The 25514-nt window shown below is 43.8% G+C and overlaps 1 protein-coding gene and 1 long non-coding RNA gene across 3 annotated transcripts in view; one reads left to right on the top strand and one right to left on the bottom strand.

Moving 5' to 3' along the window:
- The window catches only part of NT5DC1 (5'-nucleotidase domain containing 1), a 219492-nt gene that overhangs the window by 68931 nt on the left and 125047 nt on the right, over positions 1-25514 (bottom strand). For both annotated transcript variants that reach the window (XM_067546625.1, XM_067546624.1), the window contains exon 8: positions 16884-16981. In XM_067546625.1, coding sequence (XP_067402726.1) covers positions 16884-16981 — 98 coding nt within the window. The remainder of the gene's footprint in view (positions 1-16883; positions 16982-25514) is intronic.
- Positions 17924-22446, top strand: LOC137152209 (uncharacterized). Its single transcript, XR_010919485.1, has 5 exons — positions 17924-18024; positions 18938-19058; positions 20161-20381; positions 21140-21229; positions 21985-22446. It is a non-coding gene; the product is annotated as an uncharacterized lncRNA (long non-coding RNA).

Raw genomic sequence — 25514 nt, 5'->3', positions numbered from 1 at the left:
TTATTTAGGAGTAACTGTTCACAAGGATCACCTTGGAGGACCAAGGCCTAGGTAGACAATGTACAGTTCAAACATATAAATACATTGAGCAGAAGATGATTGTATGGCAAAATGGTGCAGCTGTGTAAGCAAAGGGGGGGAGGGGTATGGGACTACAAACAACACACCTATGGAAATTATACTTGGAGCGAGGGATGTGATTCCCAGGTTCAGTAGAGATACTTGCATTAGCTCTCATTGACCTAGCACGTTAGAAGTAGTAGTGTAACCACGGTAGCACAGGCAGCAGAGAGCAGAGGCATGCACTAGCCACCCCGAGTACATAAATGTCTGGATCCCATGGCTATGTACTGGGGTGACTGGCATGTACTGCTGCCTGTGATATGGCAACTTAGCTACTATTTTTAGCTACCTCGATGAGAGCTAGTGTATATCTCTAAGAGCTGGGAATCAGATCCCTCACTCCAAGTGTAGCTGTAGCTTTTGTTTGAAAGATTAACAATGAGAGGCGTGAAGGGAAAAGCTTTAAAGGAAGAACTTGCAGGCCACTCTTGTCCCTCTGCACTTTATTTTTGCAAGGAGCATGAATCAGTGCACAAGGGGGGAAAGGGAAGGTAGTGTATATTCGATACACAGAAATGTGCTTACAAGTTCCCTAACCAATAGGCCATCCCACCCCCCACTCCCAAATACCTTTTCACTGCTCTGTCAGAAAGAGCCTGCAGTATAACCTGTGTGAGTTTGTGGAAGAGCCAAAAGGTGAGTGAAAATCTATCCCCTGTTCACTTTGGGATTTGCCACGTGAGAACCTATAACTGTAATATCTAAACAGTGATTTTTTGGTAAACACTTAAGCACAATGGGCAGCCAGCACAGACTCACTCAAAAGGTGGCAGCAGAGAGTTTATTGAAGAGAAAGGAAACAGCATTATGAAGTGGTTTAAGTAAAAAATATCTCAGCAGAAGGAGGAAGATCACTCTTTATTTTTAACTATTTGATATAACTTATTGCTCTGCCTCTCTTGGTCAGTAAAGAGCTCTTTGTCCATTCAAAATTCACAAAAATAAAAAAATATTGCACTTTTCTTCACAATCTGTGCACTCAAGAATAATTTAACAATAATTCTAAAATTTAATTTGTAAGAACCTAAGAATGGCTACACCGGATCAGACCAAGGGTCCATCAAGCCCCATATCCCGTCTTCTGACACTGCCAGTCCCAGATGCTTCCGAGGGAATGAAAAGAACAAGGCAGTTATCAAGTGATCCATCCCCTGTCACCCAGTCCCAGCTTCTGGAAGTCAGAGTTTTAGAGACAACCAGAGCATGGGGTTGTATCCCTGACCATCTTGGCTAATAACCATTGATGGACCTATCCTGCATGACTTATCTAATTCTCTTTTGACCCCCAGTTACGCTTTTGACCTTCACAACATTCCCTGAAAACTAGTTCCACAGATTGACTGTGTGTTGCGTGAAGAAGTACTTCCTTATGTTTGTTTTAAACCTGCTGCTTATTAATTTCATGGATGAACCCGGGTTCTTTTGTGGTATGTGAAGGAAATAAGATTTCCTTATTCACTTTCTCTACACCAGTCATGATTTTATAGACTTCTGTCATATCCATCCTTAGTCATCTTTTTTCCAAGATAAACAGTCCCAGTCCTTTTAATCTCCTCATATGGAAACTGTTCCATATCCCTAATCATTATTGTTCCCCTTCTCTCAACCTTTTCCAATTCTAATATATCTTTTAGAGATGGGGAGACCAGAACTGCACACAGTGTTCAAGGTGTGGGTTTACCATGGATTTATATACTCACATTATGATATTTTCTGCCTTATTATCTATCCCTTTCCTAATGGTTTCTAACATTGTTAGCTTTTTTGACTGCTGCTGCACACTGAGCAGATGGTTTCACAGAACTATCCAGGATGACTTCAAGATCTCTTTCTTGAATTAGTAACAGGTAATTAAAACCCCGCCATTTTTTATGTATAGTTGGGATTATATTTTCCAAAGTGCATTACGTTGCATTCATCTACATTGAATTTCATCTGCCATTTTGTTACCCAGTCACCCAGTTTTATGAGAACCCCTTGTAACTCTTCACAGTCCGCTTTGGACTTAACTATCTTCAGTTATTTTGTATTGCCTGCAAACTTTGCTATGTTACCGTTTACCTCCTTTTCCAGATCATTTAAAAATATGTTGAACAACACTGATCCCAGTACAGATCTTTGGGTGCTATTTACCTCTCTTCACTGTGAAAACTGATAATTTATTCCTACCCTTTGTTTCCTATCTTTTTAACCAGTTACTGATTCATGAGAGGACCTTTCCTCTTATGTCATGACTGCTTATTTTGCTGAAGAGCCTTTGGTGATGGACTTTGTCAAAGGCCTTCGGAAAGTCCAAATACAGTATATCCACTGGATAGTCCTTATCTGCATGCTTGTTGACAGCCTCAAAGAATTCTAATAGATTGATGATGCTTTATTTCTCTTTACAAAAGCTGCACTGACTCTTCCCCAACATATCATGTTCATCTATGTATCTGATATTTCTGTTCTATACTATAATTTCAACCAATTTGCCTGGTACTGAAGTTAGGTTTACTGACCTGTAATTGCCACAGTTGCTTCTGGAGCCTTTTTTTAAAAATTGGCATTACATTAGGTATCCCCCAGTAATCTGGTAGAGAGAATGCTTTAAGCGATAGGTTGCATACCACAATAAGTAGCTCTGCAATTTCATATTTGAGTTCCTTCAGAACTCGAGTGAATATCATCTAGTCCTGGTGACTTATTACTGTTTAATTCATCAGTTTGTTTCAAAACCTCCTCTATTGACATCTCAATTTGTGACAGTTCCTCAAATCTGTCACCTACAAAGAATGTCTTGGGTGTGGGTATCTCCGTCACAACCTCTGCAGTGAAGACAGATGCAAAGAATTCATTTAGCTTCTACGCAACAACCTTGTCTTCTATGAATGTGCCTTAAGCACCTCCATCGTCCAGTGGCCCCATTGATTATTTCACAGGCTTCCTGCTTTTGATGTACTTAAAAAATTTAGTGTTAGTTTTTGTGTCTTTGTAGTTGTTCTTCAAATTCTTTTTTGGTCTGCCTAATTATACTTTTACACTTGACTTGCCAGAGTTTATGCTCCTTTCTATTTTCCTCACTAGGATTTGATTTAGTTTTTAAAAGATGTCTTTTTGTCTCCAACTGCCTCTTTTACTCTGTTGTTTAAACATGGTTGCAATTTTTGGTTTGCTTACTTTTTTTTCCTTTTTATTTTATTTCTTATTTATTTATTTTTATTTTTTATTCTATTTATTTTTACATTTTGTTTGAGCATCTATTATGGTGTTTTTAAAAAGTGTCCAAGTTGTTATCTGTCTTGTCCTAAAACTAGTCAGCTTTTCTTTTGAACTTTCTCAGCCAGAACTAATAAACTGCATATATTAAAGAAAAAACATTATTAAGAGATTTTTAAAAATCTACTTAGGAATTATTTAAAATGCATTAAAGTGTCATCATTTATTTCAGTCACTACACGTCCTTTGAACTTCACCTAGTTCAACAGCACACATTTGGTCATTGATGTTGTAATTTGGCACATAATAAATGTATGTGTTTTAGCATGTGTTTAAAAAAATAAAAATATTTCTTGTACCATTACGTTGGGAAAAATATCTAAGCAGATTTTGCTGATGTTCCTAAAGGACCAGAAAATCATTAAGCATACAAATAACCTCAGATAATGGTTATTAAAAGTGGTCCCAAATTTGTCTTTATGTTTTGTTTTGGTTCATGTTAGCTTCAGCTCATGTTGTTCTCTGACTCATTTATTAAAGGGGAAGTATCCCCACCAAAACACCTAACAATGTACTGAAAGCACTGCCACTGCTGATTCTAGCAAGTTAGGCAAACAGACTGCTAGATATCATTGAAGAATGCTCAGAGTCTAGAAGCAAGGCTACTGAGGGAATGTGGGGAATGCTTTTTCCCTTCTGTCTGGAAAGTTTGTGGCGTCAACGCAGCTGAAGCAATAAAGTAAGACAATTTTGCTGTTTTTACTGTTTACTTGGAACTGATTTTTAAAGAACTGTTCCTTGCCCTCTTAAAAAAAAGTTCTAAAAATGTAACAACCTGAAATAGTGTGGCTAATTCCCAAAATCTTCCCATGAGGTTTGATATTTATAGGTTGCCCAGCATGCTTGTTCCCAGTTCTTTTAAACAAACCAGGAAACCTGATAATTGCTGATACTTGCACAACTGAAAACTAACATCTGGGACTCCTGAGAGAGGTTACGGCTCTCTTCCTCAGGAAGATATTAATGCCATAGCACACACAGGAAATCTCATTAAATTATACATTTTAAAATTGTCACTAATGTAAATGATTTTTAAATATAAATTGTTTTTAATAAAGAAATCATAAAAAGTATGTGGGGATTACATTGCTAACAATTACAATGCTTCTAGAAGAGAAAGGGAAAGTATTAATGCCATTGTACAAGGTACTGGTAAGACTTCACTTGGAACACTGGGTACAATTTTGGTTACCCATGTTCAAGAAAGATGAATCCAAACTGGCACAGGAGCAGAAAAGAGGCATTAGCATAATCAGTGGAACAAAGAGCCTAAAATACAAGTGGAGACTAAGAGTTTGGTTTGTGTAGCCTTGCAAAACAAAGGCTAAGAGGGGTATTACTGATCTGCATGAATACATCAACAGGTAAACACCATGGAGAATGTGAGTTATTTATGCTAAAGGACAATGTTGGCACAAGAACAAATGGGTATAAACTGGCCATGAATAGATTTAGATATTTTTTCTAAGATTCATCAGTGTATATATGGACTAAAGGAGACAAAATAGACAAAGAGTGGGGAAAAGATGTGCAACATGTAAGTAAAGTAGTCAAGGTGATGACTGGCTACACTTTGATCATGCAATGCTTAAAAATTTTTTGTGAAGCTGTGTTGTGAGGAAGGATAACAAGGTTACTTAAGAACTGAAGTTCTTCGAGATTTGTTGCTCATGTCCATTCCACTATAAGTGTGTGCACGCCTCCGTGCATGGCTACTGGACCTTTTTTCCCCTTAGCGGATCCTGTAGGGTCGGCTCCGGCGCCCCTGGAGTCCCACGCACATGTGGCAGTATATGAGGCGCTGCCGGCCCCACGCCCCCTCAGTCCCTTCTTTCTGCCAACTCCGGCAGTGGGGACGGAGGGTGGGTTGTGGAATGGACATGAGCAACACATCTTGAAGAACATCAGTTACTGGTAAGTAACCTTGTTTTCGTCTTCCAGTGCTTGCTCATGTCCATTTTACTATAGGTGACTAACAAGCAATACCTTGGAGGTGGGCCAGAGTAAGCGGTGAGCTGCCTGCAGCCCAGCCTTGCTGAAGCCCACATCTTCCCGCGCCCTTTCGACAGAGGCGTGGTGGGACGTGAAGGTATGTACTGCCAGCTTGGCAGCTGCTTTGCAGCTGCTTTGCCCTGGCACTTCCGCTAGGAAGGCTGTAGATGGAGCTTGAGCTCTGTTGAGTGAGCTGTGGTGGTGCCTGGAAGCGGCACCTTCACCTGTTCGTAGCCGAACGTGATGCAGGAAGTTATTCACAAGGAAAATGCGCTGGGCAGAGACCAGTGAACCTTTCATCCGGTCAGCTGCTGCAACGAAGAGCTGCATCGCTCTCCGGAACGGCCTCGTACATCTGATGTAGAAGCCAGGGCCCCTCTCACATTTTTAACGAGTGTCACCTTCTCTTCTCCTCTGAACCACGTGATTCAGGGAAAACATAGGGAGAATATATGTTGGTCACAATGGAACTGGGTGGCCACTTTGGGCCGGAAGGCCAGGTGTGGTCTCAACTAAACCTTATCTTATAGACTACAGCATGAGGCGGGGAGCTCCGAGGTCAGAGTCCTGATCCTGGAGACCTTCCTTGCCGAGGAACAGCCACTTCCACTTAACCCGGTAACACAACCTGCGTGGAGGGCTTCCTGCTACCCAGGAGAACTCACTGGACTTGTTCTGAGTGGCTTGCTCGTCGCCTCTCGGCCACCGATCCATCACTCCCTGGGGTGTCAAGGGTCCAGTCTGCGCATCGCAGGTGACCGTGATCCTGGGAGCTGGGATTGCGCTGACTCATAGGCTCCTGAGGCGGTGATCGAGAAATCCAGCAGTATGCTGAACCCCTGCTGGCATGGCCAGGCCGGAACAATCGAGATGGCATCTGTTTAACCCCTCCTCATCTTTAGGAGGACTGTATGCAGCAGGGGAAAGGCAGGAATATGATGCTCTCTTATCGCTATAGACGGGCCATGTTGGCGATAGTCCCCGCCCCTTGACCACGAAGAGAGTAGCACTGTGGACACCTCATGCTCCAGTCTGATATGGACAGATTCCCCTTGGGAAAACTCCCCCTCCAGACGGTCATAGATGCCCTTTGTGGACGCAGCAACCCATTGTGGTGAGGAAGAGCGACCCCTTGACATGGTCTGCCTCGTCATTCATCACCCCCAGGAGATGATCACCGCCTGATCCTAAGGACCGATAACTTCCTTTCATAAGGCTGACGAATGGGCTCCCCCTGCCTGTCGATGTAGTACATGATCGCTGCACTGTCTGTCAGCACCTGTATTGCCCTGCCCTCAGTAGAGCGGAGGAACATTCCGCAAGCCCTGCGAGCGTTTCACAGATCTTTACATTGGTGTGCCGACGCCTTGCCTCCCTTGGCTAGATGCCTTGTGAGCCGAGGTCAGCGCTGATACGGCACTTTAACCTCTGCTCGAGGCAGCCGATATCAGGGTAACTAAAGGAGCTTGTTCCATGAACGGAACGCCCTTTCACACATCCTGAGGAGTCGTTCACCAGTCGAGGGAGACTAGGGCTTGCTGCTGTTGGGTTTTTTTTTTTTTAAGGGGACAAGGAAGTACCTCAAGTTGGACCTCTTCTGCCATGCCCTGTGGGACCTTTCCCACTGCTCTGGGCTGAGGCGGCCTCAACCTCTTGGATGTGGAATTGCCGCTGAGAGGGAGGAAGGGAGAGGTGTCGAATGGGTGGGGTGAAAGAGATGACCAGGGGCCCTAGCTCTTGAACTATATCAAGGACCCAGTGGTCCGAAGGCCTTCTGGCTCACACAAACTGAAGGAGGGTATAGGCTAGGGTGCTGCCCTTGTGTGCACCATCAGAAAGGGCCTTTTCCAATTGCCCTATTGCCATGAGGACCCTTACTGAGGGCCTAAGGAGCCACTCAGGGTGGATGGTGTCTCCTAGGCCCCCTGACTCTGTCCCATTGCCCATAGGTCGCAAGATGACCATGGCTGACACCTCTACTGCTGCTGTCCCTGGGGACCTGCCTGACACCTAAAGGTCTGTGGCGTGTAGCGGCTCAGGGGACAGAGCGTGGTCTTGAAATCCTTGAGACCATGCAGTTTCACCTCTATCCGAACCAAAGAGAAGGCCAAGGAAGGGCCCTGGATGGGCTGCTGGACCTTTTGGGACAGCCCGGGATTGCAGCCACTAACCTCTGGGCATGCCGATGGCGGGGGGTATGGCTCTGCCCACCGAATCAGTAGCAACTGAGGATGCCTGGAGCGCTGCTCTAGCTCCCGTGGGTACCCTCTTCTACAATGGTATACAGGTTCAGCGCCTGCTTCAGTAGCTCACTGAGTCCCCCGAGGGCTCACCTTCCACTTACTGGTAGTGCTGTTGAACAAAATTTTTCTCCAAAAAAGTCTGGCCTGCAAACGCCCTAGTTCTCTGGAGTAGAGCCTGGTTGCCCTGCCTATCCCTGTGGTTGGGGGCAGGGTGTTGAATAATATTCAAACCCCTTGTCTGGGGTGTAATACTCTTCTTGGCTCATTTACACATCGGGCTATGGAGCAGGGGGTTTGCCACGAGACCCTCACTGTGTTGAGCGCCCCTTTGTAGACCAGGAGGGCTACCACACTGTGGAGCCCACTGGTAGCACATTAAAGATTGCCTGACGCCCTTTTTGCTCCTTTGCCTCTAGCCCCAAGGTGGAGGCCACCTCTTGAGTAGTTCCCAATGTGCCCTAGAAGCAACCAGGGCTCGGGAGCATGCTTCATCTGGTGGGGAGGTGGGTGGAGGAAGGGCTCTGCAGGCCGCAGCACCTCTTCCCGCCAACAGATGGTCCACACAGGAGTCCCTGCCCGTAGGGCCGAGTCATCGTCCGAGGGCGAATGGTGGCCCTTTCCCTGTACCTGAGGCACTGACTGCATACCCAAGGGGTTGATAGACCGTGATCCCGTCTCCCCCCCCCCCCCGGGAAACCACCTAGGCCTCCATTCAGCCATTGGGGTGACTATTGCCTCTGAGGCCATCTGCCTGGAGCTCTGGCACCTTTCGTTGGTGGTGGCTCCCCCAGGTACTACATTCCCAAAGGGACACTGATACACCGTCAAAGACCACGGCTGGGGCTGCCCCAAGGGCTCTCACTGTACAGTACTGTCGCTCCAGAGAGCGTCCCCTCGACATCGACGACCTTGACTACCAGGTTTGTCGTGGGTGCCGCGGCTGGAGCAGGCGTAGGGACAATGCTCCAGCAAGCTGGGCTGACCCGAGCGTCATCCTGGTACCGAGGACTTTGTGCTCTGCATGCATCTCGGCGCCGAGTCAAACTCCAGCGACCGGGCTCTGCCCGGCCTCGATGCAGGGCGAACACCTTGGTGCCGAGTCTCTCTATGGCCACCGAGTTTGGTGCAGCCTCGGTGCAGGGGTGAACTCCTCAGTGCCAATTCCGTCTCTAGCATCCGGGTTCAGCACCGCCTGGTGAATTCCCCAGTACCAAGACTGTCTCTGGTGACTGGGATCAGCGCCATGTCCTTGCAGCCGAACTCTTCATTGCCGGAGCAGTGGGATGGACCTCACCCGGTGCCAGGGGGTTGAGACCAGTGTCGGGTGGGTGACTTCGCTCTCCACCTCAATGCAGGTCGGTCCGGCAACCGCGACCTCGATAACTTCTAGGGGATCATTCCTGCTCTACCCTAGGAAACCGGTCTGCAGGAGATCTTCCTCCCTATACCAGGGATCTCCTGAGCCATTCAGAGGATCCCAACACAGGCTTCCCCTGTAATGCCAGCCCCTTCTCTCTCGTGGAGATATGGGCGGTAGTGGCGTATGCAAGGCCAGCAAGGCTCTTGCCACCTGTTGGCCACCGAAGTCGATGGTGCTGGTAGGTGCCAAGGGGCTCCCCCACTCCCCTGAGTCAGGGGAGGCTCCCTGGCTAGAGACGCTGGCTCAGGCAGCAGGTTCTCCGTGATCCGACCTCAGTACGGATTGGTGCTCCACCCTGCCTGCTTCGACGGTGCAGGGGAGTATCCACGCTCCGAGTGCTGGTTCCGTCTATTCGTGATGCTGAGTCGGGTCAGTGCCGACAGTGCCCTCTGCATGCTGGGTACCACAGCAGAGTGGGTTGGCTCGAAGCCGGATCTGGGGCTCCATGAGCCAGGCTTTCAGGTGGATATTCTGGAGGTCTGAAAGCCTTATCAATCTGTTCTTCTCCTTACAAAGGGCTTCCCCCCGACACTTCAGGCAGTTGGGGTCACTTAGCAGGAAAGCCTTTTTTTTTGGAGGCTTGAAGCCATGACACTGGAGCATACCTGATCCTGGTAAAGCTTCAGCTAGACTATCTCAAAGTCTCTAACTACCACTACAACAGTTACTAACATTCCAATGAAAAATAAGATATGCCCTTTTCTTCCCAATTATTTTTTAAACATACTATTTATCAAAATAAATGCATCTAATATGGATCAATGAAAATGTGCATATGCTCTGAATATAAAAAACTAACCTGAAGTTAGGTTGTTTTTCCTAATGGGTAAGGCGCTTTGTCCCATATGGTTCTCAAGCTTACTTTTCCTTTCCTACTTCCTCCTCTATTGGGTGTTTTTGGAAATAGAAAAAATAATGAAAAGCGATGTCCATCAATAGAAATTTTAACAGATTCATAGATTTTTTTCAGCCAGAAGGGACCACTCTGACCACCTACTTTGACTTCCTGTGTAACATAGGCCAAAGAACCTCACACAATAATTTCTGCATCAAGACTACTTTTTCTCTTTCATAAACCAAATAGATTGAGTTTCCCAAGTCTGTCACTATAAGGCAGGTTTTTAGCTCTCAAATCATTCTTGTAGTTCTTTTCTGAGCCCCTTCCAATTTCTCAACATTCTTTCTGAAGTGTGGAACCCAGAACTGGACACACAATTCCAGTAATGGTCTTACGAACGACATAGATAGAGACAGTGCTACTTCTCTACTCGTATTTGATACGCTCCTGCTTATACAGCCAAGAACTGCATTTTCCCTCTTGATTACAGCACTACACTGGGAGCTCATGTTCTATTAGTTACCTAACCTGAGACCCAAGTTCTTTTTAGAGTCACAGCTTTTCAGGATACAGTCCTCCTTATAAATGTGATCTACATTTTCCTAGATGTGTCTAAAATGAACTAGGAAGCTTAAATTCATTACTCTGCTAAAAATGTTTTCCAGCCTTAACAAAAGGAATATTGTGTCTATCTAGCCTTTGAAAGCAGCAGTTTAGGTTTTCTTTGAAATCAGGCTTGTATAGTTTTCTTATCATTTTAGTGCCAAATGCAGTATTTAATATCAAAGGTAATCAGCTGGAGCAACTCCTGCTGTCTTTATGCAAAAACACTGTACTATTTTTCACTGCTTGGGTTTTTGGATGAAGAAACTTATCCTCACGGACATTTTGAACACTATACAAAAATACAGAACACTTGGCTTGGCACATTTACTTGAATTTTCTCTTCTACAGAAGAATAAGCATTGGAGAATGATCTATCAGTCAGTTCATAATATCAATTTTGATACTGACAACTAAACACTAAAATATGACATCTATTTTTCAAACACTGTACATTTTCTATTAAAAACACTGGGAGTTTTTCAATTTAAAAAAAATAGTGACTTTTTAAAAATTGAATTTAGTATGTATAATATGTCAGAGTGACAGCACTGGAAACTAAATGGATCTGGTTATCCAGAGAATAGGTAGAATAGAGGCAGTGAGAGTCCAACCTTCCAATTCTGCTGAATCAGTGTTCCTCTATCCCTTTCAAGAAGAAATATGTCAGAGGTATTTCAATGTGCATTGGTATCTCTGCTGAGATGGCCATAGGAGTGCCAATTAGTACAAATGGTGATAGAAGGTCTCCCTACAATGTAACTATTAGGTCTTGCCTACATACAAGACTTGCACCAGTTTAACTAAAACTAGTTTTAAAATTGATTTACTTTGATGCAAAAGCCCTGTATGGAAACTCTTATTTTACAACTGGCTTATATTGATCTAGCTCAGTGGTTCCCAACCTTTTTTGCTTGAGGGCCACAAATACAATTTTTACAACCCTGAAGGGCCACCAGTCTCTGCCAGCAGTCCACTTCCTCCCCCCCCCCATTGCAGCCAGAGGGAAGGAGTTCAGCGAGGAGGATCTCCCGCCCCCTTGGCTGCAGCAGGGAAACTGTGCACTTCACCTGGGTCCCTAGGCAGTCACCTGGGTCCCTTCTGCAGCCAGGGAGATCAATGCTCCCTCCCCCTGGGACCCACCCGAGCTCTTTGCTGTGCTCCCTGCTACAGCCAAGGGAGGGGAGCGCTGATCTCCCATCCGCTTGGCTGCAGCAAGGGGCCTACCCCAGCAATGCACTCCGCCTGGGTACTTAGGCAGTGGCTCTCTTCTGCAGCCATTGGGAGGGGAGCCACGGGTCTCTCTGAAAGACCTTGCAGGCCAGTTGAGAACCAAAGATCTAGCTTAATTTAGTAGAGTTACTCTTTATATTCATAGAAGTATCTTGTTTCTTTCATCCTCTCCTCTCCTCCATTTCCACTAACCAGTAATGTTATCTCCACAATGGAAACAAAGTATTCAATATGTACTTTTTTTATTTTTATAAACCAGGGCCACCAACCAAGATGTATGACGATCATGTATGACACCCAAGTTTTAGTTCATTTGTTCAAACAACTTGAGCTTCAGGGCACACAAGAAAAACTTTCTTCTAACACCTTCTCTTAAAAACTAGGTTGTTTCTGTCTACTATTTTAGCAAACAATTCTATACAAGAATGCGAGGACATGCCAATCCACCTCTATTTCACCCTGTTGTAAATGTTTTAAATGCTTACACTGTATATGTATAAACAGACTTCAAAGTAGAGTAATACTGTAAATAAGGCAATTTTTAATCTGACAAGAAACGGAACATAAGGATTTAACTTTAATTGACAGTGCACCCTCCCTTCTCACCAATTCCCATGGTCATTTGCAAGAATGCACTCACTGACCATCATTTCATGGGAACATATAGTGGGAAAGATGTTTATCCAGTTCTCATTTCCCAAATATCTGTTGATTTCCACAACTTTGTAATCCCGTAACATCAAGCAAGTTTAAACAAGTATTTCTTGGGTAAATGTCCTCAATCATTAGGCAATATACATCCTGTCTTTTTACTGTTTGTCTAGAGTATGTACAATTTGTCTTTTTTCAGGAACTAGAAGTCCTTGAGTAATCTGTTTACATGCCATGTAAAGCATGGTAGGCTGTTGTGGATAACACTGAGTTCTCTAGGCAGCTGCAATATGGTGAATGGAATAGTTTATTGCTCATCTCAGTTAAAACTAAGGGAGGGAAAAAAAACCAAACTGCCAGAGAGCCTGACATGCTAGATTTTGTTAGCCTCTTCTGAATTTTTAATTGCATATGATGAGTCAGTCCACAAAAACAAATACTATCATGTAATGAGTTCAATATAGACTGCATACAAGACCCAAATTCAGCCCTTCCTGGCCTACTGTATGTCAGAAAATATAAAACTTGGAACGGTTTTTGGAACATCACCATAGTACCAAAAGGAGCCTGTGAGCTTAAAAAGCTTGTCTTTATGAAGCATCTCCATAAAGCTTCTTTTTGGTTTCAATAACAAATACCGCATAGATCAGATAGACAGAGAATACGTGGCTATATGATAAACAGCATCTATCACTCAGTGTTAGTCACCTCACTTGCGCTCTCATCCTTCAATCTCTCTGGAGCCACCTCCAACATTCCAAGCCTCTGTGCAACAGCCACCATTAAAACGCCTCTTCCCACCAACAACCCAACAAACTACAAAAAGGTTCCCCCTTTCTCCAAAAATTGTGCTGCTATGAGACGCAAGGTGAGCAAAATGCCATGCTGTATTAGAGAGAGTGGCAGAAACAAATCTCCATGAGCCACTGGGAATGGAAACAAGTACCATATCCCTATACAGCATGGGATACAGTGCTTTCCAACTGGATACAGAACTTGATCCTAGCACTAGTATATTATGGGATAGTAGATCTTCAAATCAAGACATTATTGAGCACAGAAAGGGCTAGTTTAGGCACCTTTGAAAGGTTTCTATTATTTGTTGTATTTTTCCTCTCCCTCGACTAGCCAAGGTGATGAGATATGAATGAGATGCCCACTAGCACAAACTTACAGAAGTCAGTCAGAGAGGTCAGAGTTATCTCTGAAATTTTTAATTTAAGAGAAAAATAATTTAAAAAATAAAGAATTTGTTGGGCTCATGCACATGTGTTCAACAATGAGTTCTAGATACATATTAATTGGCAATGTATGCTTATAAATTTGTGGTTCAATGTTATAGAAGTAGTATGATATCAGAAATTACCAGGTGAGACAGAACTATGAGCAGCTCCATGATTTCTCTTCAATTCATGGAACTACAACATCTTTAAAAAAAAAAAAACTGATCATAATTGACTTCAAAAATATGAAAAGCTCTTATATCTCATTTTCAAGATACTGGCACGTTGACATGGCAGACATTGCATGACATGAACACCTTGGGACAAATCCTTAGATGGTGTAAATCAAGGTACTTATAATGATTTAATGAAGCTATGTCAATTTACACCAATTGAGGATCTGACCTCATTTATAAGATTAATGTCAACATTTATGAATTTCATATACCATTCAAGGAATTTCTCTATCTAAAGGAACACAGATGTCTGAGTCAGAGGTATGTGAGATCTCTGAAGAGAATTGTTTAAAAGATTTTAATTTTCATAAGAAAATTCCATTAATATGATTTTTAAATTTAAATATTAATTTATATTTATTGTATTTATAGCACAGTTCATTGAAGAAGCACTATATAAACAAAAATGTATTGTTATTATAAAAATTAGTGCCTTGGTTCTAACAAAAAAGATTATGTAAAACTTACAAAGCTGCATTCAGTGTTCTGGTTTCCTTGATTGATACATGTTTTGAAACTCTCAGAAATGAGGTAATGATGTGTGTTTAATTGCACAATCAAAATGAACTTTCAAGGATTAGTTCCCAAACTACTTTCTACTGAAAATTCATTCCTGCAGCTCAGTTACACAGTATCATATTACTGCTGAAAATAACTTCTTTGTCATGTTCTCTTCCTAGAAGTATTTACAGAACACAGTGGTCCTTCTGAAATGAGAGACTTAGTGATTTTAAACTTCTCTTAAGTAATCTTTAAAGATTTTCCTTCAAAGTTTGAAGCAAAAATTAGTACTACCAGCACCACCTATAAATGACTCAATTGGTTCAATCCAGAACCCAATCAACACCCAGGAATTTTGGGGTGGGGTTGAAATCAAGAACAAGATCCTCATTTTAAATGTGAGCCCACCTTGGAGGGAAATCCACTGAAACAGGAGAACCTTACTGACTCAGCAATATTAGGAAACTGGGGCAAATTTAGACTTACTGATGGATAGAGAAATGTAATTGAAATTCACCCCTATTGAAACAGCAGGTAGGGTAGACAGGCAAGTTATCTAGATTACCAAATTTAAGGAGGGGCACTGATAAACCCATGTTCTTTCTATTCCAGGAACAAGCTGTTGGGCAGAAGCCACCTGACCTCATGCAGCCCATCCAAGGAGCACAGGCAGAAGGAAAGAGATTGGTAAGGCCCAACAGACTTCCACTAGAACTTCTCAGAAAGGTTTCTTTTTCTTTGCAGAAAATTTTGACTTTTTAATCAGAAAACCAAAAACATAACATTTTTGGCCAGAACCCAAACATTTCCACATTTTATTTTTTTCAACAAAAAGTCAAAATTTTCCACAAAAAGAAACGTATAAATAAGATGATGCCCACATAATTTTTTCTGCTCATTATTCAGGTGCTTCAAGTAAAACTATAGAGTATCTTAAATAGTTAACAATTTACTACATCAGAATATGCTTTATAAAAATGTCCAGTCTTTTTTGGAAAAGTTTGTCCATGTTACAGTATCCTCAATACTCTGACTCGTCTTTCAGAAGATGAGGCCATTTTGCTCTTATTGAGATCAAGTCAAATGAAAAAAAAAATACCAGCAAAGCAAAGCAAAGCAAAGCAAAGCAAACAAAAGCTGGAGAAAGTCTAGCTAGTAACTTCTGTAGTTTGGGCACTTCAGAACATGAGCCATCTCTTATTGTGTGTTAGTATAATGCCTACTGCCATGAGGCCCAGATCCTGACTGGAGCTGGCTGGCACTACTATAACATAAATAAACAACAACAACACCCAAGACTCAGGGAATGAAACCCCCATTTGAAAGCATGAGAAGACTGATGATTTCAAAAGCATTTGAAGTGAGTTATACTTTATTTTTAGTTTCCATCATGATAAATTAGCAAAAATGCTTTTAAACTTGACAGCTTATCACTTTTAAAATCTTTGCTTTTTCATTCATATTTTATTTGACTTCCTGTCTGTGTTACTCTACATCAGACTATCAATTTGACAGTTTCCTATTTGACAGAATTATTTTACAAAATATATTTAAGATACTTTTTTTTATTCTTCTATGTAAATAAATATGCCATTAGAAAGTATTTTCCATGTATTACACTCCTTCATTACAGTTTTTAATTTAAGAGTTCAAAAGGCAACATTTCCTTCAGGAAGGAATGACAGTCTTTTCCAAAACCAGATGCTAAAATACAGTTCTATATGCCTTTTTTTTTTTTTTTTGGATTTGCCCTACATTAGAAGTTGGGCGAACCTGCTATTTTTCATGTAAGCTTAATTTTCAGAAGGTTACTTAATCATGAGGATGTTTATGAAAAGCAGTCAAAACCGTTTGACTTGTACATTTCTATTCACATTTGTTGATGAACAAGCACTTCCTTTTATGTACACTCCATTCCATAATGCCTTGATTTAATTACCTAATTCACTACATTGCAACAAACTTTGGGATTGTTTTAATTTTTTTTAAGTGAATGTTATGCTGATTCTGAGTCATTATTTAGCCAAATTATAAACATTTGATACTTTTAAACTTTTCTCATAAATAATTTTATCCAGCCTTGTAAGTGTATTTGTTCCTGTTTTCTTAATTCCCTCTAATTTGTTTAAATCTTTCTGGAATGGATTTTCCCAGAACTGTATGCAATATTCTATGTATGACTTTGCCAGCACTACCTACACAGAGAAAGGACTATCACCATTCTGCTCAATCATGCAATACCACAATATATGTAGCCCAAAATTATATTGACTCCCCCCCCCCCGTTTTGCACCAAAAGCTTACTTCGTTTTCATTATATTTGTGGTCACTTCCAGCATTACAACTTCTATTTTCCTCCACTCCCTCAATATTCTTTCCAAGTAGTCTGCCTGGGAAATTGAACTAATCTACCTGTCTACAATCTCGTATCACTTCCACTTATTATCTGAATGCTTGAATCTGAATCTCACAGAGTTTCAACCTGCAGGACTAGTAGACTGGATCTCCCGTTTCTTAGATCTAAGTGAGTAAGAAACAGATTTATACATTATTGAGTCTTACCAAGGGATCGGAAAGGTCTTTGGTTTGGCGTCTGAGAGAAGAAACCAGGTTTCAAAGCGTTTGTGATCACAATGTCAAAAAACTCTGCAAAATCATTCCTAAAATAACAACAAAATAAGTCAAATAACCGTGAAATGCCTTTTTTTTTAAAATAATGAAATAAAACCATATAGATAAGACAGACAGTCAAAACAGTTTTCTAGAAAACATTTTTCATGCCACTTGTACTTTGAGATTTTTTAATGCTTTCTATTTCCCCATACCCACTTTCTTCCAAGTTAATTTATCACTGGTGAAAGCATGTTGGATATACAGCCCATGAGACTGAAGCCCTCTAATGATTATTATTACTATTATTATTAATTTGTATTACCAGAGCACCTCAGACTCCTGGCTCATGACTAGGACTCCATTGTGCTAGGCACACAGTGGGGTTGTCAAAGCATTGATGTCACTAAGTGCTTTTGAAAATCCCCCTAGGTGCCTATCTGCATCTTTATCTGCAACTTAATACATTTGAAAATCTGGTCCTTAGTATGCACGTTTCCCCCTCTCTGATTTGTTTTTTCCCCAATTAGGACAGGTATAATATTAAATGATACATCTGCTATTTCTAGCTACTTACCTGGATGAAAATACTTATACCACCTTCATGCAAAACTCACTATTTGCTATTAGCTCTATTGGTTCCATACTTATGGCATTTATTACATTATTATGATTTATCATCACCTTTATTTCAAGGTGAAAATGACGAAAGGAGAATGTAGTCTATATTTCTGAGTAAATACTCCCAACTCCAGCCATTGCTCCCTCTACAACCTTGAGCAAATTGCTTCACCTCACTCCCTAAAAATGATCTCCAGCTGTAAAATGGGGCCAAACATTTTTTCTCTCTAAGTCTCTGAAGGAGGTTATTAAAATATCAATTAGTTTGAAGTAGTACATAAGTGGAAAAATGTTGCTAAACTAGTTATATTTTAATACTGGAGGATATTAGCAAATATAACAATTGTATATTCATGCTATGTATTTTTATTAGTGATTCTTTGAGGCGCTTATGTGCTGTAGTGCTTGCACTAACTGGGACCATCCAGTAAAATTCTTGGATAGCCTTATTCTGGAATGAAGAAGGAGAATCGTAAGTAGCAAGTACAAGCCAGGGTATAAATGAGCTGAAACACTAATAAATATAAAAGCAAAATCAGATTGTATTCCAGATGTCCAGAGCTGAATAAAAATATGCAATCCTGACCTTTGACATGTACTAAAAGAGGCTTTCCAAAAGTAAATTTGCATTCCAATAGTTATGAGACACATGCGTTAGATTATTAACGATCAGTGGAGTTTATTAGATAAATGTTTGGATTTGATCAAATGATTGTAGAGAGATGCAACAGAAGTATTTAAAGGTTTCTTTTAAAGTTAAAAACTGACACAGTCCTTTCCGCTCTCTGATTTTCATGCAAGGTCATCTTATTAACAAACATGACAATGTAGTGTGTCAGACACATGTGATCAAGTGTAGAAGAGGAAGGAAGACATCTGGAATGAATTTAGGGAGAACCACTGTTTTGAATATAACTCAAAGGTTTAAAAAAAAAAGGGAGAACAGAAACTAAAGTTTTGACTAAGTCAGTTTGTTGTAGAAATGACAAAAGTAACACTGATAATCTCTTTCCATTTTTCTATTGTTTGACACACTAAAAAAAAAGGTTACTTACCTTGTAACTGCTGTTCTTCGAGATGTGTTGCTCATGTCCATTCCATTATAGGTGTGTGCACGCCTCCGTGCACAATTAACGGAACTTTTTTCCCCTTAGCCGACCCCGTAGGGCTGGCTCCAACACTCTCTGGAGTCCCATGCACATGCCACAGTATATGAGGCGCTGCTGGCCTTACGCCCCCTCAGTTCCTTCTTTCCACCAACTCCGGCAGCAGGGATGGGGTGGGTCCTGGAATGGACATGAGCAACACATCTTGAAGAACAGCAGTTACAAGTTAAGTAACCTTCTTTTCTTCTTCGAGTGCTTGCTCATGTCCATTCATTATAGGTGACTCACAAGCAATACCTTGGAGGTGGACCAGAGTTACAAACGAGCTGCCTACGGAACCGCTCTGCCAAAGCTCACGTCTTCCCATGCCTGCTGGATGGTGGCATAGTCGGATGTGAAGGTATGTACTGATGACCAGGTGGCGGCTCTGCAGATGTCCTGCACGGGCACTCTCGCTAGGAAGGCTGTAGACAAGACTTGAGCTCTGGTTGAGTGTGCTGTGATGGTTCCCGGAAGCAGCACCTTCACCTGCTCGTAGCATAATCTCATGCAGGAAGATGTAGGAGATGCACTGGGCAGAGACAGGTGAGCCTTTCTCTCTGGAACCGTCTCATGTGCTCGATGTAGAAAGCCAGGGCCCATCTTATGTCTAGCGAGTGCCACTTTCTCTCCTCCTCCGAACTGTGCGGTTTGGGAAAAAACACAGGGAGAAAAATATCTTGGTTATAATGAAATTGGGAAACCACGCCGGGTGTGGCCTCAACTGAACTTTATCTTTGTAGAAATCAATATTGGTGGGGTTCCGAGGTCAGCGCCCTAATCTCAGAGACCCTTCTTGTCGAGGTAATGACCACCAGGAAGGCCACATTCCAAGAAAGCAGGAGCAGAGGGCATGAAGCCATGGGTTCAAAGGGGAACCCCCCGTGAGTCATGAGAGAACTGGCTTGAGGTCCCAGGGAGGCATTGGGTCATGACCTGTGGATAGAGCCTCTCCACCTCTTTCAGGAATCTAATCATCATTGGGTGGGAGAAAAGTGATCTTCCCTCCAAAGGCTGATGGAAAGCCGATATAGCCGCTAGGTGGACCTTCAGGGTGAGCACAGCCAGGCCCTAGAGCTTTAGCTGTAGCAGGTACTCCAGGATCGCGTATATTGGCGAGAGATTAGGCAGGGTACCCCAGGACTCTGCCCATCAGGTAAACCGCTTCCATTTAGCCCAATACGCGACGTGCGTGGAAGGCTTCCTGCTACCCAGCAGGACTTGCTGGACTTGCGCCGAACAGGCTTGCTTGTCTATGCTCAGCCACAAAGCCTCCGCACCGTGAGCTGCACAGAGTTCAGGTCCAGGTGCAGCAGGCTACCATGATCCTGGGACAGGAGATCGTGCCATCTCGGAAGTTCCAGAGAGGCGATGAAGATGTCCAGTAGCATGCTGAACCAGTGCTGACGTGGCCAAGTCGGTGTGATCAAGATAACGTCTGCCTTGTCCCTCTTGATTTACAGCAGGACTCTGTGCAGGAAGGGAATGGGCGGGAATGCGTACATGAAATTCCCCGACCAGTGCAGGAGGAAGGCGTCGGAGATTGACCCGGCCTCTTGACCACAGAGAGCAGAACTGTGGGCATTTCTTGTTCCACGCTGATGCGAACAGGTCCACCTGGGGAGAGCCCCACTTCCAGAAGATCATGGACACCACCTCTGGATGTAGCAACAATCATGGTGGGGTAAGAAATACCTGCTGAGGTGGTCCACCTCATCATTCCTCACCCCCAGGAGGTGAGAGGCTATCATGTGAAAATCGTGCCTCACCGCAAAGTCCCACAAACAAATAGCTTTCCTTCAGAGGGCTGAAGAATGGGCTCCCCCCTGCCTGTTGATTAGTACATGGCTGCCGTATTGTCTGTCAGCACCTGTACCACCTTGTCCACAATAAAGTGGAGGAACACTTTGCATGCCAGGCGAAGAGCCTGCAGTTCTTTCACATTGATGTATAAGCACCTCTCTTCCCACAACCAGACCCCTTGTGTGCCAAGGTCGCCGCTGATATGGGCCCCCCACCCTAGGTCTGAGGTATCGGATATCAGGGTAACTGAGGGGCCTAGTTCTTCAAATGGTACACCCCTTAACACTGCCCAGGGGGTCCTCCACCAGTCTAGGAAGGCTAGGACCTGGGGGGGACTGTGACCACCCGATCCAGAGGGTGCCTGCTCGGAATGTAAACTGAGGTCAGCCATGATTGAAGCGGCCTGATTTTCAGGCGATCCAGCCTTACCACGTAGGTGCAGGCCGCCATGTGGCCTAACAGCCAGAGGCAGTGTCTGGCTGTTGTCGTAGGACATCAATACAGGTGAGCAATGATAGAGGACATTGCCTCGAAGCATGGCTGGGGCAGGAAGGCTCTGGCTTGGGAAGCTTCCAGGATTGCACCGATGAACTCTATCCGCTGCACGGGAGTTAACGTGGACTTCTGCTTGTTTATCAGCAGGCCCAGCCGGCAGCAGGCAGCATATGTCAGGTTCACACTGTCCTGGAGCTAGGACATGGATCTGGCTCTGATTAGGCAATCGTCCAGGTAGGGGAAAATTTGGACCCCTTTGCACCTCAGGTGCGCTGTCACCACCACCATGCATTTTGTAAACACCCTTGGGGCCGAGGACAGGCCAAGGGGCAAAGCTGTAAACTGGTAGTGGCAGCCAGCCACCATGAAGCGAATAAGTGTCTGTGGCTGGGGAGAATAGAGATGTGAAAGTATGCGTCCTTGAGGTCAAGGGCAGCATACCAGTCTGCTGGATCCAGGGACAGGATTAAGGAAGCTAGGGAGACCATGCAAAACTTGAGTCTCTTGAGATATTTGTTGAAACAAAGCAGGTCTGATATGGGCCGTATATCACCTTTTGCTTTGGGAATGATGAAGTACCTCGAGTAAAACCCTCTTCCCATCATGTCCAGTGGGACCTTTTCCATTGCCCCCAGGCCGAGGAGGGTCTCTACCTCTTGAATGAGGAGTTGCTTTTGAGAGGGGTCCCTGAAGAGGGATGGGGAAGGAGGGTTGTTGGGAGGAGTAGATATGAACTGGAGGGCATAACCCACTGAGACAATGCCAAGGACCCAGCAGTCCAAGGTAATTTTGTCCCATTCAGACTGGAAGGGGGCTAGGCGATTTGAAAAGGGGCGGGAGGGATCCAGGAAACAGACTGGGATGCCACCCTCGGGTGCACCATCAAAATGGCCTCCTTTGGTTGCCTGACCACCAGCTGTGGGGCTGAGGAGGAATTTGGGGGTATATAGCATCTCCTAGACCCCCTGTTTATATCCCTCTGTCTATAGGGCATGAACGGCCATGGCTGATACCTCTGCTGTTGCTGGCCCTGAGGACGTGACTGATGCTTAAATGTCTGTGGCGTGTAAAGACCCAGGGAGCGGAGCGTGGCCCGAGTCCTTCAGACCATGCAACTTTGCATCTGTCTGGTCTGACAAAAGGGACGGTCCTGGATGGACTGTTGGATCTCCTGAGACAGCCCCGAGGATTGAAGCCACAAGCACCTAAGCATGCAGATGGCAGAAGCTATGGCTCTGCACGCTGAATCAGCCGCGTCTGAGGACGCCTGGAGTGCTGCTCTAGCCACCGTGGTACCCTCTTCCACAATGGTGTTAAAGTCCAGCGCCTGGTCCTGGGGCAGAGTGTCCCCCAAGCACTTCAGTGAGTCCCAGAGATTAAAATTGTACCTGCCCAGCAGAGCCTGCTGATTGGCAATCCTAAACTATAGGCTTGCCATTGAATAAATCTTCCTCCCGAACAGGTCTAGCTTTTCATTGTCCTTATTTTTCGGTGTAGAACTGCACTGCCCATGTCTATCCCTCTGGTTGGCTGTGTCTACCAGGTACTCAAACCCCTTGGCTGGGACATAATATTTTTTCTCGGCCCCTTTAGATGTCAGGGCCACTGATGAAGGGGTCTGCCACTAGGCCTTCCCTATCTTCAGAACCCCTTCATGGACAGGGAGGGCCACCCAAGCTGGGGCGGCCACTGCTAGGACATTAAACAACTGTCTGATGCTTCTTTTAGTTCTTCCACCTCCAACCCCAAGTTGAAGGCCACACTTTTGAGCAGCTCCTGGTGTGAGCACACTTTTGAGCAGCTCCTGGCAGTTCAGTGCTCAACCCTGCCTGCTTAGATGGTGAGGGGGAGTGTCCACGCTCCGAGTGCTGCTTCCGCCTCTTCTTCTGGACTGGAGATGTGGCCCGGTGCCGAGGCGGGGCCGGTACTGATGGTGCACTCTGCACCGATGCCACGCTTGGTACTGAGGCAGAGCTGGCTGGCTCAGAGGCCAGTCAAAGCGCTGCCTCCATGAGCAAGCTTTCAGGCAGATTTCTCTGTCTTTCTGTGTCCGAGGTCTGAAAGCATTGCAGATTTTGCACTTCTCCTTACGATGGGCTTCCCCCAGGTACTTCAGGCAACTATCGTGGGGATCACTTAGTGGGAAAGCCTTCCTGAAGTAGGCACACGGTTTGAAGCCTGGTGACTGGGGCATACCCTGCTCACGGCAAAGTCCCAGCCAGGACTACCCTAAGTGCCTAACTACCACTATCAACAGTTACTTAACCTATCTACCTAATTAACACAAACAACAAATAATTAAAGTTGAAAACAAGGGGAATTGAGCACTTGCGATGCAAGCAAAGGCAGTTCCAGCAACCATCACAGGCAGAAAGAACAAACTGAGGGGTTGTAGGGTCGGCAGTGCCTCATGTACCGCGGCATGTGCGTGGGGCTCCAGGGGGTCTGCTAAGGGGAAAAAAGTTCCGGTAACCATGCACGGAAGCACGCACACACCTATAATGGAATGGACATGAGCAAGCACTCGAAGAAGAACAGAACCTATTATCTATACTCAACCAGAAGACTCAAACTATAGTGAACACTACTGATAAAATAATAATGTATTTGCAATAGCAAAATCGGTTTTCAAATACTCTTTAGTTTCCCATCAAACTGATCTAGCCTAATTAAAATATAGAGGTTAAACACCTCAGTTCCACCAGAAGTGTTTATTAAGCTTTTGTTTCTTCTCCATTTCCAACATTCAAAACAATCATCCAATAACTTGCTTATTGCCTGCCCAGGAGGCAAAACCTCTTGCAGGAAATACTGCCACTGGTAAAAATCCTTCATCTTTAACTTGTGATTGTCTCTATAAAACCTTTTAACCTCTCTTTTTGTGAGTTCAGTTCAATATCACATAGCACAATGGATACATTTAAATTTTTTCTTCTATTTTCAAAGATTCTACTGGTTGGAGATATGTTATCTAAACTTAAAATGGGGAATGCTGGTAGAACTAGCAATATCTCTTAAAATGAAAGAAATTTCACTTGAAGTCACTATACTTCACTATAGTACTTACTGGTAGATGTCTAAACGACATTAGTGCACCTGTCAAGTAGTGAGTGCAAAAGAGGGAGACTAAGCTGAGGTTGCTCTCAAGATCAAGTTCACTGTGTACTAAGGCTCTCACAGGATATATAGTACACACAGTTCTGGATACCTGAATACTAGAAAAGTATTGATAAAATGAAGGGAAGTCCGAGAAAAGGAAGAGAAATAAGAGGAAGACCAACCAACAAGAACAGATGCTAAGAATAAAATATGTTTAACTTGGTCAAATCATAACTAAGGGTGTGACATGGTAACTGTAAATACTTTATTTCAACAGTACAAGTAACAGTGAACATGAGGACATGAACATGAGGAAAAAATTCTAACTGTGACATCAAGTAGACTATGGAGGCAGACTCTCAAGGGAAGTGGTGGAAGCCACATTACCTGAGTCATTTACAACAGGACTGCACTAAACAATGAAGGCCATAATCCTGCATCGGCATGGAAATGGACAAGATGATCTACTACGTTTCTACTGTTTCTAATCTCTACCTTTTCAAGAGAGCTGTGCTTAACAAGGAAGGGAAATCGTCCCTATTGACAATGTAATGGAAGTAAGAGAGCAGAAAGGACTGTGTCAGTTTTTAACTTCAACTTTAGCATCTTTTGGTGTTGTGTAGAGTAGGTACATGTGTAGCTTCTGCTGGCAGGGGTACAAGTAGAATTGGAGCTGGTGAGGTGTGGTTTAGGTGAGTAAAGACATGCCTGAAGGGTGAGTATTTGTACCCAAGTTTTTCACAGATCTCTACTCACCCAACCCATGATTCCCCATCTACACTGCTACTTTCAGCAGCATAGCATCCTGCTGCCGGAGCCTTTCCCATCCCCAGGAAAAGACTCCAGCAGAGGGGAAATACTCAGGCAGAGGGGAGGCAGCAGAGAAAGGCTCCAACAGCTCTCAGTTGTTGTAGCCTTCATCTGCTGCAGGGAAAAACTCCAGGGGAATCTACTGAAGCTTTCCCTGCTGGCTCCCCCCTGCTAGAGCCTTTCACTGTCACATGTATCTATATACAGCAGTATGGACATAGCAGGCTTTCACTGTGGCATGTCACCTTACTGTCTTTAAGATGGCTTGCACACCAGTAGAGAACTATTAGAGCATTACACACTCAATTAAAAGGATGCACAGGAACCAATACATGAACGGGAGTGCTGATATAAATGACAACAGAAAGTGCATGGCAATAGAGAATCAGTCCTTAGCTTTACTACTCACTTGAGCATTATTTTTTTTTTCTTTTGCAAGCATGGAGGGAAGAAACAGATTCCACCCTTGTGGAAGCAGGTGCAAGTCTCAATATAGTAGAGTTGTAGCTGCTGATGCCAGGATTCTGTTTAGTCCTGGGAGCACTGGGAATGGCATGGCATGAGTTGTACTGCTGTTGGGACGCAGCTGGGTCTTACACTTTTATACCAG

The sequence above is a fragment of the Emydura macquarii genome, unplaced genomic scaffold (assembly GCF_026122565.2).
Source record: "Emydura macquarii macquarii isolate MOO-44397 ecotype Brisbane River unplaced genomic scaffold, CSIRO-AGI_Emac_v2 contig_1146, whole genome shotgun sequence".
NCBI classification, from domain to species: Eukaryota; Metazoa; Chordata; order Testudines; family Chelidae; genus Emydura; species Emydura macquarii.
Note: the sequence above shows the minus strand (reverse complement) of the source record. Positions and strands in the feature narration are given on the sequence as shown.